Genomic DNA, 12,586 nt, shown 5'->3' on the forward strand with positions numbered 1-12,586 from the left:
TTGGAATCTGAGCCCACAGTCCTGCTTGAATCCCATGTTCGAGTGGGGTTCAGGTAGCCAGGGCCCATGCTGGCCCGAGGAGGCAAGTCCAACTTTATCCAACTGCTCTCAAGGACCTACTGGGCCAGCAGAGGATGGGGACAGGGCCCTGCTGGTTGCCCTCACAGATTGCATCCCTGTGTGCCTGGAGGAATCAGGGCAGGCTTCCTGGAGGCGGTGGCATTAGCCCAGAGCCTGCCTGCCTTCCCTCCCTCTGTATTCACGGACCCCTCACTAGCCTCACCCGGGGGGTGTGGGGTAGAGATTGCGTGTGTGGCCCTGGGGCCAGCTGCGGGGTTTGGATCCCAGCCCCACCGGTTACCCCTGATTGACCCTGGGCCATGACCTGGCCTTTCTTGGTTCTAGAAAGGGAAAAGGGTTGATGGGCCGCTGTGAGGTGTGAGGGAGCTGAGGGAGGCCGAGTGCTTGACGTGGCAGAGGCCGCCCAGCGCGGTGCGTTCTGACCCTGGGTGCTCCGGCCTGCCGCCTGGGAGGCCCGTGGGCGGCACCCTGCACGGGGTCCGTCCAGCGCCCGCTCTCCCGCAGGTGGGCAACCTGGGCCTGCTCTTCATGCTGCTCTTCTTCATCTACGCGGCGCTGGGCGTGGAGCTCTTCGGGAAGCTGGGTGAGCGGCTCCCGCGCCCCGGCGGGGCTCCTCCGCCACCCCCACTCCCACGGGGCGGCTGGAGAGAAGCCCGGCAGGGCCCACGGCTGGGGCCCCCCACCCGGACTCTCCCGGGCCCCTACCCCCCCCAAGCGCTGGTTCCGGTCCAGAGCCAGCACCACCCCAGGCGGCAGAGAGCCTGCCCCGTGGAACCCCAGAAAGCCGCGCTCGCTGGCGGCCAGCACTCCGCCCCCCCCGCCCCCCCCCTCTCGGGAGCCGGCGCGTGGCGAGGGAGGAGCCAGGCACCCTGAGTCTGGGCCCCGGCTCCGCGCCACCTGCCGAGCCTCAGTTTCTCCCTCTGCGCACTGGGCGCAGTCCCAGCACATGCCTCAGAGGGTGGTGGGCTTCGGGGGTGAGGCTGGGTTCCCGGGGGGCAGCACTGACCGCCGCTGCTTTCAGTCTGCAACGACGAGAACCCGTGCGAGGGCATGAGCCGGCACGCCACCTTCGAGAACTTCGGCATGGCCTTCCTCACGCTCTTCCAGGTCTCCACCGGCGACAACTGGAACGGCATCATGAAGGTGCCCAGGGCGGGGCGGGGGACAGAGGGCGTCCTGCTGCTGGGGCCCCCGAGCCAGGGTGGGGCTCCCAGGGAGGGGAGGGCAGCACCCAGGGGAACGGAGCGGCCCGCCCGGACCCCGCGGCACGGAGAGGATGGGTTCTCTCCCAGGACGTGTCCCCCACCCCTGCCCTGGGATCAGGGCTCGATTTCAGAGGCTAAGGGGGGCCGAGTCCACCCAGGCCAGAGCCCAGGCCTGGGCCTCCCAGCCCCCGCGCCTCCCCGCACCAGGTCCTCAGGCGTTCGCTGTGTTGACCGAGTGCACCCACCAGGGCCCGGGTTCTGGCCACAGACCGGCCCCGGGCTGCGTAGGGTGAGCCACTGAGGGCAGAGGCGTGAGGCCTTGAGACTAAGAGGCCTCTTGAGGCCCTTGGGGTCCACCTGGACATGGGTGGCACCCACAAGATAGCCCTCCCGCCCCCACGCACGACGGTGTACCCCTGTGGCCCCAGCAACACCGGGAGGGGGCCTGGGTCCTCGGCGGGGGCTGCTGGGAGAGGGAGAAGCAGCATTGCCAGCCTTGCCGGGGTTGGGGGGAGCTGGCCTGAAAGCCAGGGTGCGGGGGCGGGACAGCTGTGCCCCCACAGCTTGGGCAGAGCCCCCACCCCCCGGGGGCACACCCCTGCTCCCAGCCGAGCCTGGACCAGGCGGCTCAGGGACTGGCACGGGCCTCGAGGGGAGGGCGGGCGGCTGCTTCTCACACCTGGTGCTGCCCTGAGGGCAGGGTGAGCCCCGGCCGGGGTGGGGTGACAGCAGGGAGAGAGAGGAGGGCGCTGGGACCGCCAGGGGCCGTGGCTGAAGCCAGGGCAGGAGGATGCCGCCGCAAGCAGAGAGGGCCCAGGGGCCCGTCGGGAGCCCCCGGGGGATTTTGAATCCCAGAGCTGCCTCCTCTCTCTGCGTGGCCTCGGGCAGCCTCGGTTTCCCCCTCTGAAAGGGAGGCAGCCCCAGCCTGGAGGGGAGGCCAGGGGCGGGCTGCGCCGTGGGCATGGCCAGCCGCCGGTCCTCACCGCTGCCCCCACCTGCCGCCGCGCGGCGGGCGCAGGACACGCTGCGGGACTGCACCCACGACGAGCGCAGCTGCCTGAGCAGCCTGCAGTTCGTGTCGCCGCTGTACTTCGTCAGCTTCGTGCTCACCGCGCAGTTCGTGCTCATCAACGTGGTGGTGGCCGTGCTCATGAAGCACCTGGACGACAGCAACAAGGAGGCGCAGGAGGACGCCGAGATGGATGCTGAGATCGAGCTGGAGATGGCCCACGGCTTGGGCCCCGGCCCGCGGCCGCCCGCGGCCTCCCCGGGGGCTCCCGGCCGGGCCCCGGCGGGGGCGGGCGGCGGGGGCGACACCGAGGGCCGCCTGTGCCGCCGCTGCTACTCTCCAGCCCAGGTGGGCAAGGCCGGGAGGCGTGGGGGCCGCTCGGCTCTGTCGAAGGGGTGACCCGTGAGCAGGGGCTCGGGCCCAGGCCTTGGGCGCAGAGAACCGGGAGGGCCGCTGAGCCCCGCCCGCCCCGCAGTCCCCGGACCCGCCCGATAATCCCGCCTGTCCCCACCCCGTCCCCGTCCGCCTAGGAGAACCTGTGGCTGGACAGCGTCTCTTTAATCATCAAGGACTCCTTGGAGGGGGAGCTGACCATCATCGACAACCTGTCGGGCTCTGTCTTCCACCACTACTCCTCGCCCGCTGGCTGCGAGAAGTGTCACCACGACAGGCAAGAGGTACGGGCCTGGAGAGGCCAGGTCCCTGGCTGGGGGACATGGCCACCCGCTGGCCCCGTGGCCGTGGGCAGACCTGCGTCCCTGGGTCTCGACGTGCTCTTCTGCCCAGCGCAGGCCATGGTGTGGCCCCAGCCAAGGAGCCCCAGCAAGCAGTGGGTGACCGGGTGCTCGGAAAGGGTGGCTGCCCCCTCGTGTGGCTCTGGGCCCCTGGGGCAGGCCATCCTCTCTGTGACACGGAAAGGTCATCGGTGCCCCGGGCGCTCAAGACGGAGCATTCCAGAGCTGCTCCGGCGCCCACCTGGGGTGCAGCCCCGTGCTCTGGGCAGGGCTTCCCAGGGGGGCCTGTCTCCAGCTCAGGCAGCGCTCCTCCCCTCTTCCCGAGCTTCTCCCCGGGGAGTTCCAGCCCCAGGGAGAGGAGGCTGGGGGCGACAACTGAACTTAGCCATATTCAGTTTGGGTCCCCAGGAGCCACCAAGTAGGAGGGGAAAGGCTGGGCTCTCCTCCCGCGGGCAGCGGCTTCTCCAGCGTCTTCCGGGCCTTGTGCCCCTGCTTCCACCGCACGGTGCCCGTGGGCTGGACGGGGCCGTCGTGAGTTGTCCGGCCCAGCCTGGGGGGCGCTGGGTCTGGGGCAGGCCGGCCGGCTGCTGCGTTCACGCTCTGGCCCAGACAGCAGGTGGGCAGCCCCGGCCGGCACTCGGCCACTCCCTCCCAGGAGCCACCGTCACGCACACAGGGAGGGCACCCCCCGTGCCCAGTGGGTCCCTGGATCCTTCTGGCCTCTGGGCCTGTGTCTTCCCAGAGGAAAGGCCTGTCGCGCGAGCTCTGGGGCACAGGTCTTTGCGGGGTCACCCGAGCCCCCCTCTCCCTGCAGGTGCAGCTGGCTGAGACGGAGGCCTTTTCCCTGAACTCAGACAGGTCCTCCTCCATCCTGCTCGGGGACGACCTGAGCCTCGAGGACCCCACTGCCTGCCCGCCTGGCCCCAAAGACAAGGTGAGCAGCGCTGGGGGCTCCTGGCTGAGCCGGCCTGTCCTTGAAGCCTGACCTCTGCCCCGCGGCCAGGACGTGTTTGTCCCAGTGCTCAGGGCTCCCGTTGGTCAGACGAGGGCACTGGGGCTCAGAGAGGTAGAGTGACTTACCTGGAGTCACACAGCGATGAGCCTGGCCCACAGCTCCATTCCAGTGGCTTCGCCTGCTCCTTGTTGCTTTGGACGTTTTATATTTATTTTGTAAGGGGCGTCCCTGGCTGGCCAACCTCACAGGGTAGCTGGGAGGCGAGAGAGAAGGAGCGAAGGGGCCCAGGGAAGTCAGATCAGGCGCAAACACTCCCATGTCTGCCACACTTTAACGTGCCTGGTCTTGTGTGGCCACCACACAGCTCTGTGCACAGAGGACGATTTGGTCCCATGTCTCATGCAAGGAAATAGAGGCTTGGAGAAGAGAGGTGCCTTGTGCATGAGACACAGCAGGAATGGCAGAGCCGGGAAGCCAGCCCTGGGCCGAGGTAGAGGAGGTCTGGGGCCCGGGAGGGCCGCTGTCCTGCCCTGCAGAGCCAGGCTGGGGCGGGGCCTGCCGCCAGGACTGAGATCTCAAGGCCAAGCCTCTCCATCTCAGCTGGGAGCAGGGGGAGAGCTGTGGACGGAGAGGGGGACGGCCACCCTGGGACTGCAGCCCTGCCTCCACCCTCGACCCCCGGCGGCCCCCCACCCGCTCACTGTCCTCTCTGTCCCCAGGAAACAGGCATCTTCTGACCCTTCTCGGACAGCTAACAGCCCTGGCAGCTCCCCGCCGCCCCCACCCCTTCCTGCATCTCCCTGTGCCCTGCACTGCTACCCCACTGTCAGGGTGCACGGTTTCCAGAGCCTGGGGTGGGGGGGCACCGGCAAGCAGGATGCCGAGAGCACGTCACGGGGCGCTGGGGCTGCCGTGGAGGGGCTGTGAGGGCGGCTCTTGGGGAGCTTGCCGGGGCAGGGGCCACCTTGGGGTGCAGGACTGGGAAAAGATTGCTGGGCCTAGGGCCGGGAGACGCTGGCTGGCCTGGAAGGCAGGATTACGCCTCTCATTTATGGCTGTGGAAACAGAGGCAGAGGCACGGGACTGGCCCAAGGTCACGCTCGCAGGGAGGCTCCTGCAGCTGCTCGGCCTGACTTCTCACGCCCTCGCCACCCGTCACGCAGCTTCTGCGTGGGTGCAGCGTCTGTCCTGGGCCCTTGTGGACCTCAGACCGGCTGCTGCCTGGGGCACCAGAGAAGCCTGCCCTGAGCTGCAGCGCGTGCACCTGGGTTTGGAAGGTGACAGCGAGGGCCTCGGGGAGGAGAGGAGAGGAAGGGCCTCCCGTAGCGGGGGCAGCCCAGGAAAGACGCGGAGGTGGGCGCCCACCCCCACTGCCCTGCCCCATCCATGTTGTTGTCCCTGCAGGCCGAGCCGGACCCACCGGAGCCCGTCCGCGTGGGGGACCTCGGGGAGTGCTTCTTCCCCTTGTCCAACGCGGCCGTCTCGTCGGGCCCTGAGAGCTACCTCTGTGAGATGGAGGCCATCGCCTTCCACCCTGTCCGGTCCTGGCTGAAACACGAGAGCAGCCCAGGTGAGAGGCGGGAGCCCACGCCGCACAGCTCCGACCTCTGCTTCCGAGGCAGGTGGTCGAGATTTTCCCCAGTATTTTGGCCCAGCCTATTGTGTTTAGCCCAGGAAGATCCTGATGGCTATCTGACAATAAGAGATAGGAATTACAGGTTGACGCATAAGGATAAAAGATCAAAAGCAAAATAGTGCAGAGAGATGAGATAATATTTGTAGAAGAGACTTAGGCTAAGGAAAATTTTATGCTGAGCTTCTCAGGAGCTATGGTGAAAAGGAAAACAAGTGCTTTCCTTATCAAGCAGAAAGAAAGCTACTGGATTGAGGGGTTTTCCCAGAGCTGAACTGGGGTGTTTATCCCATAGATCAGCCTGGTGTCTTGAGCAGCTCTTGTATGAAAACTTCTTGGCATTTGTCCTTCAGCCAGCTGCCCCAGTGTTCTGTGTGTGCGCCTCTGGGCAGGGCTGGGCTGCAGGCACGAGGACAGGGAACCTAGCTGGCTTGTCCACCGCTCCAACTCACCTTCACCTCCTCCCCTTCTGGCTTCACAGCCCTTTCCGGGGTGGGGACAGAGAGATGAACCCAGTGGAAGAGGGACCCTGAGTCCACCGTGGGAGGGCTGGCATTGGGCCTCTTCCAGGAGCAGGGTGGGGGGCTTTTCCCAGGACCTTCTACGCTGATGGCTGTTTGGCCAGGCCTGATGGCTGAGTTGCTGAGACCCCAGACCCAGACTTCTTGAACCAAAAGTTAGTGCATGGAGTCTGCCCAAGAACCATTCTGATGGAATGGAAAATCCCATCCCTTTTAGTTAACAGTGTAGCCGTTTTGCGCCAATAACGAGGAAACATGGACTAGGAATCCCTCCTGGGGACGTTTAGGCTGCAGCCACCTTAGGTACATACTTTCATGTCCCATCCTCATTCTGGAAGGTGCCACAAGGGCGTAGGCAGAGGCTCCCCCCAGCCTGCGCAACACCTGCCCCAGGCCTCGGACTTCCCTCGCCCCATCCTTGTCCCTCTCCATCCCCAGCAGTCCCTGCAGCCTGCTCTGCCCGTCTGCTGTCCTGGAGGGACCCCAGGCCTGGTGGGGTGCCCCTGGGGGTCAGGATCCCGGGGGTGACTGGTCCTGGTCATGAACACTGCTCCCCGCTCCTGGGCTGGTGCCTGACAAGCTGCTGATGACACTCACCCCATTTCCCCCCAGCGAGGAAACACGGGCAGACCCCGAACCTGGCCTGCTTGGCTCCAAAAGCTGTGCCTTTGCCCAGGCCTGGTCTCGCAGGAATCACGCAGCAGACTCAGCATTTTTCCCGTTTCCACAATGGGGAAACTGAGGCACAGAGCGGGAGACCTGCCCATGGTCTCCCAGCTGGTTTGTTGCATAGTCCAGTGAGAGCGGGTGCCTGGGGCCCCCTCCAGAGGCCCGCCTGCCGGCACAACTCCTCCTGCTCCCCTCTCCTCCCTCCCCAGAAGCGCCCCCGAGCCCCTTCTCCCCGGACGCCTCCAGCCCACTCCTGCCCATGCCAGCGGAGTTCTTCCACCCTGCCGTGGCCGCCAGCCAGAAGGGGCAGGAGAAGGTCGCCGGCCCTGGGGCCCTCCCCAAGATCGCCCTGCAGGGCTCCTGGGCGTCGCTGCGGTCGCCCAGCGTCAACTGCGCCCTCCTCCGGCAGGTACAGGCATGCCCCTGCCCCCGAGGGCGCTCCTTTGGGGGCCTCGAGGTCCAAGAACTGGGTTTCTGTGGCTGGAGAAGGGCGGCAGGGCCCCACCAAACGTTCAGGAGAGCTTAGGAAAGCGGGGTGCGCTGAGGCTCGAGGAGGGCAATGCACTAGGGCTGGTAAAATGGGCAGTGCGGTTCTGGGGATCCCTGAAAGTCAGGGCACCAGTGTGGACTGTGCCCCCTGGGGAATGGGGGCCGGGGGGAGCGGCTGCAGAGGGCGGTGAGTGACCCAGCCTGTCATGGGAAGGGCTCCAACGGGGGCTCGGAGCAAGGGTCTGTGGGCTCTAGTTTTGGGGATGGGGAGCTTTGGGGCCGGGAGGGGGGAGGGGGGAAGGGAGGTCTTGGCCTCCAGAGCACAGAGCAGAAAGGCACCGCAGTCCGCACGCAGCCCAAGAGCCCCCTTCTGTGTGTGTGGGGGCAAGACCACCCCCAGTGCGGCCGAGGCAGGGCTGGGACTCTGGGTGCGCTTCCGGCCATTCGTTCGTTCAGTGCCTGTTGACCCTGCTGCAAGCCAGACAGGTACCGGGGAAGGGGCCTGCAGGGCGAGGGCCAGGCCTGGAGGTTCTGGTGGAGGAGCCGGGAAGGCCTGACCCAGGCAAGGCCGGGAGGCAGTGAGAGGTGACGCCGTGGCTCCTCGGGGCAGAGCTCTCCAGGCAGCGGGAGCAGGGCCAGTGGGGGCTGCGAGGCAGGGGCAGGCGGGGGGTCCGAGGGCCGAGTGGCAGGGGGCATGGGAAACGAGGTTCTGGGTGTGGCCCACAGGCCGCGGCGAGGCCTGACTTTTACTCTGGGGGCCCTGGTCTGACCTCGGCTGGAGAAGGACCCGGCTGGCTGCCCCTGAGGACGGGGGATGGGCGTGGGCAGGGGGCCAGCCGAGCCCACTGCCGTGACAGCCACGAGGACCGCCGCCCCTGGACGGTGGTGGCTTGGCGGGTCCCAGCTGTATCTGAGGGGAGACCCGGAGGGATCTGACAGAGGGGCCGGCGCGGGGTTCCTGAGAGGGGCCGGCGGCGGCCCTGCTCCCACCCGCCTCCCCGCAGGCCACCGAGAGCGACACGTCGCTGGACGCCAGCCGCAGCAGCTCGGCCGGCAGCCTGCAGACCACTCTGGAGGACAGCCTGACCCTGAGCGACAGTCCCCGGCGCGCCCTGGGGCCGCCGCCCGCCCTGGGCCCCCGAGGCGGCCCGTCGCCCGCTGCGCGCCGCCGCCCGAGCCTGCGGGGCCGGGGCCTGTTCAGCCTGCGCGGGCTCCGGGCGCACCAGCGCAGCCACAGCAGCGGGGGCTCCACCAGCCCCGGCTGCACCCACCACGACTCCATGGACCCCTCGGACGAGGAGGGGGTGGGCCGGGCGGGCCCGGGGGGCGGGGGCGCGGGCAGCGAGCACTCGGAGACCCTCAGCAGCCTGTCGCTCACCTCCCTCTTCTGCCCGCCGCCCCCCGCCCCGCCGCCGGGGCTCACGCCCCCCCGCAAGTTCAGCAGCACCAGCAGCCTGGCCGCCGGCCCCGGGCGCCCCCGCGCCGGCCCCGCCCCACCCCGCGCCCTGCCCCGCAGCCCCTCCTGGGCCGCGGAGCGCAGCAAGGACCGCGCCGCGCCCGCCGCCGCTGGCCTGGGCCCCGCCGAGCCGCGGCCGCCCCCGGGCGAGCTGGAGGCCGGGGACGCCGTGAGCAAGAGGAAGAGATGAGGGGCCGCCGGGGCCCCGCCGTTCACGCGTCGCCAGCCTGCCCCGTCCCACCTTCTCTTACCTCAGGAGCCAGGGAGCAGGCAGCAATACTTTGTCCACAGGCTGCAGGTGGCGCAGGGCCACCAGCCGCCCGGCCGCCAGAGGGGGCCGCCGCGCAGGGGCTGCGGGGGCCGGGGGTCACACGTGGGCCCAGCCGCGGCCCTGCCCGCGCACTTACGTCTGTACACACGCGCACATATATATAGAGACAGACATATATATTTATTTTTTTTACTGAGAGCTAGGACTTCCAGAAAGTGCTCCAGCTGGGGGTGCGGGCCTGACTCGGGGGACCCCGTCGAGACCCCCCCTTGGGGGCAGGGGCCCTGCTGGTGGTCAGTGCAAGGGTTGGGGGCATCTCCCCCTGGTGGGAGAGCAGCCCGGTGAGGACCCTCAGGTCTCTGAGGCGCCCCAGCCTGGGAGACAGGCCCAGAGGACGGGGTGCAATTCAGGGTGCGTTGGTTTTTTTCCCTTTAAAAAAGGAACGCTGCTAAGATCCCGCTCTGCCCCCCAGCGTGTCGGGGTGTCCGTCTTGTCATCCCTGACCGTCCAGTTGTTGTGAACAGGCTTTTGTAGACACCCCGGAGCACACGAACTCTCTTAGTCAACCCGGTAGATGTCTTTCTCTAGAAAAATCAGGGCTGAGTCTTCGTGTTTTCTTAGGCAGGGGTGGGGTGGGGCGGGGCAGAGGGCAGCTCCAAGGTTGGGGCCCCAGAGAGGTCCCAGCCCTGAGGGGACACCACAAGGGGGTGTCCCAGCAGGACAGGGAGGAGAGACGGGGGTGCCGAAAGGGCCATGAGATGATGGCGGCAAGTGACCGATCCCCCCCCCGGTAGCCCCCTCCTTCCGTCTACACCGGCAGGCGACCAGCTGTGTGCTGACTTACTGCCTTTGACTCCCTGGCGGGGCCCTGAGCTGCGGCCCCTCCAGGAAACACTACCCCAGCCGGCCCCCTCCCGGGGTTCAGGTTACAGGATTGCAAGCAGGGGTGGGGGCACCCGCCTGGGCCCTGGAAGCATCCGGGCCTCCCCCCCCAGCTCCTTCACTCCCCCCTGCCTGTCCCCCGGAGACCCACGGCCTCCTGACTTTGTCTGTTCGTCTCCCCTTGTGCCCCCATCCCTTTTTTCCCCAAAGCTGCAGATCAGGTTTCATTATAGCAGCGCTTCCCAAACTGGTTTGTGGACGGGTATTTTTTTAATTTGGATAGTTACGTATTTATTAGAAAAAAAAGTAGTACCTGAAATTTCACGTACGTATTACTGAGGTCAGGGCTAAATTAGGAAGCCAGGGGATTTCAAGTCTGTGTCAGAAGACGGAGGGCAGGGCCGTGGGGGTGGGGCCTGCAGGCGAGCGGCCGTGCGCTGGGTGATGGCCGCCAGTTTGGGAAACCCTGTGCTCCAGCACTAACCAGCACCCCAGGGCCTTCGGAGAGTCCTCCCGGGAGGGCGTCGGCCGGGCCTTTCGGGGGGACCTTGTCCCCATGCCCAGACTCTGGCCTGGAGGGACTCTGCTTCGGGCCGGGCTGCTCCGGTGGGCTCTGGGCATCCCCCGGGCTGGCACGGCACCCCTTGAGCCTGGGTGCTGACGGGCCTCCTGAGCTGCGCAGGGCACGGCGGCGAGGGCCAGGGTTTTCAGATCCACTTCACCTGCGAGCAAACCAAGGTGCGGAGAGGGGACGGCGCCGGCCGGGGTCCCGCGGGGCGCTGGCCGAGGTCCACGAGGCCGATGCTGGTGTGCCCCGTGCTCCCTGTCCTCCCCGGAGCAGTGTGAGTGGTGGAAGCTCCTCCACGAAGGGCCGCCGAGGAGGGGCCTGAGCCTGGCCCTGCCTGGCACCGAGGAGGGCCACGCGTGTGCTTCGCACAGCCCCGGGCTGGGGGTGCTCGAGGGCCTCCCGGGTGAGGGTCTGGCTGTCCCCCTCGGGGCACGGGTGGACCTGGGGCTCCCCTCGAGCCCTCGCAGCTGGAGGGGAGGCAGACCCCGGAGTGGACACACGCATCGGCCACCCAAGTCAGCCAGGGATGCGCGCCTACTCGGGCAGAAGGGGCAGCGGCGCCAGAATGGCGAGGCCTCCCGGGGAGGGGTCATACCTGTCCAGCAGCCTCCGCTTGCAGGCCCAGCGTCCCATGCCACTATGCATCGCTGCACCACCGATGACGAGGGCAGGGACATTCCTGGGTCATGGGGTGGCTAGTGGCCAGGCTGTGAGTACACCCCAGGCACGCCTGACCCAAAGCCATCCTGCACCCCGAGTCTGTGACCCCCGACGGCAGGGTCGGGAGGGCAGCCCCGGCCTGCACGGGCATGGAGGCAGGAGCGTGGAGAGCAGGGAGCCGTGCCTGGGGTGCGGGGGTAGGGGGGACGGGCTGCTTTCTGAAGACCCTCCCCCGCTGGTCCCAGGCACGCGACCTCTTCGCGTGGGGCTCAGGGGACCAGGGAAGCCGTGAGGCGTGGGCCAGGGCCAGCCGAGTGGCTCAGGGCTGGGTGGATGGCACCCTCCTCTCTCTCCAGTCCTGAGCTGGGGTCTGGGGCCAGGCCTGCCCGTCACAAAAGCACAAACTTCCCCCAGCACTGGCGCCGGGCACCCAAGCCGCCTGTTTGCTGGGCTCGGCAGAAGTGGTGGCTGGCGGGTGCCTCGGCAGCGGCACGGGGGGACCCCAGGCCAGGCGGGGACCTGTCCTTGGCCAAACCCTCCTCCTGTCCTCGTCCCGCCTGGCCCTGCACCGGACTGTCCCCTCGGGAGGACAAGCTGTGCGCGGTATCGGCCGGTCTGCTCGTCTTGTCGCACCCTCCCCTGGAGCCCTCCCTTCCCAGGGCCTTCCCAGCCCCCTCTGCGGCGCCGTGGGAGGGCTCGGGCTTCTAGAAGGCGCTGCCGAGCCCAGCTACACGTGCTCTGTCTTCGTGCCATAACCGGTGTCCCACGGAGCCCAGCGCCCCGGCGCGGCTCTCCGTCGCTGTACAGCCTTGTGGTGTGACCCTCCCCGCTGCTGATGGCACCAGCTCCTGCCGCCCTGACGGGGCACGGGGAACAGCGGCAGCCGCCACCAGCGGGCTCTAATAAAAGCCCAGAAGCCCCTTCTGGAACGTGCCTGTGTGTCGCGCTCTTCTTTGCCCGCGAGGGTGGGTGTGTCCAGGGGTTGGTGCTCGGGCTGCGGGGCCCGGGGGGGCGTCTGGACGTAGAGAGAGGCCCCCTGGCAGGCCCTTCCACGGCCCCGCTGTGGCCCGGGGCCTGCCGGGCTGGGGGCTCTGGGGTCCGGGTGAGCCGCTCACGATGCTCCTGGGGCAGCAAGGCCACGGGGGGTCGAGGCCCCCTGGCCCCGGTGCCGGGTCCTCAATTCCTGCTATGAGCATCCTCAGGACCCTGAGCTGTAAGTGACAAGAACCCCATAACGAGAGGGGGAAAGGGGATAGAGAGCAGGCAAAGGAAGAACGGAAGGAACTAGAAGCAACACCTTGCCGGCTCGAGTAGCGAAAAGCCGGGCCACGGGGCTGGCCCCCAGCGCGGCTGCGGCAAGGGCTCCGCGGCTCACAGGACCCGGCTCTGCCGCCAGCGGCCCCGCCCGCCGGCCTGTCCGCCCACCCCAGGCCAGAGCTTCTCTCCTCTGACC

At 67.9% G+C, this 12,586-nt stretch overlaps 1 protein-coding gene across 1 annotated transcript in view; it reads left to right on the plus strand.

Annotated features, from left to right (window-relative positions):
• CACNA1I (calcium voltage-gated channel subunit alpha1 I) overlaps nucleotides 1-12,060 on the plus strand; it is a 115,287-nt gene extending 103,227 nt beyond the window's left edge. The window contains exons 30-37 of the mRNA XM_058308832.1: nucleotides 586-664; nucleotides 1,103-1,224; nucleotides 2,305-2,643; nucleotides 2,826-2,972; nucleotides 3,844-3,963; nucleotides 5,389-5,554; nucleotides 7,017-7,216; nucleotides 8,301-12,060. Of these exons, the coding sequence (XP_058164815.1) occupies nucleotides 586-664; nucleotides 1,103-1,224; nucleotides 2,305-2,643; nucleotides 2,826-2,972; nucleotides 3,844-3,963; nucleotides 5,389-5,554; nucleotides 7,017-7,216; nucleotides 8,301-8,942 (1,815 nt within the window). The 3' untranslated portion in view covers nucleotides 8,943-12,060. The remainder of the gene's footprint in view (nucleotides 1-585; nucleotides 665-1,102; nucleotides 1,225-2,304; nucleotides 2,644-2,825; nucleotides 2,973-3,843; nucleotides 3,964-5,388; nucleotides 5,555-7,016; nucleotides 7,217-8,300) is intronic.
• Nucleotides 12,061-12,586: the final 526 nt, after the last annotated feature.

The sequence above is a fragment of the Dasypus novemcinctus genome, chromosome 12 (assembly GCF_030445035.2).
Source record: "Dasypus novemcinctus isolate mDasNov1 chromosome 12, mDasNov1.1.hap2, whole genome shotgun sequence".
NCBI classification, from domain to species: Eukaryota; Metazoa; Chordata; class Mammalia; order Cingulata; family Dasypodidae; genus Dasypus; species Dasypus novemcinctus.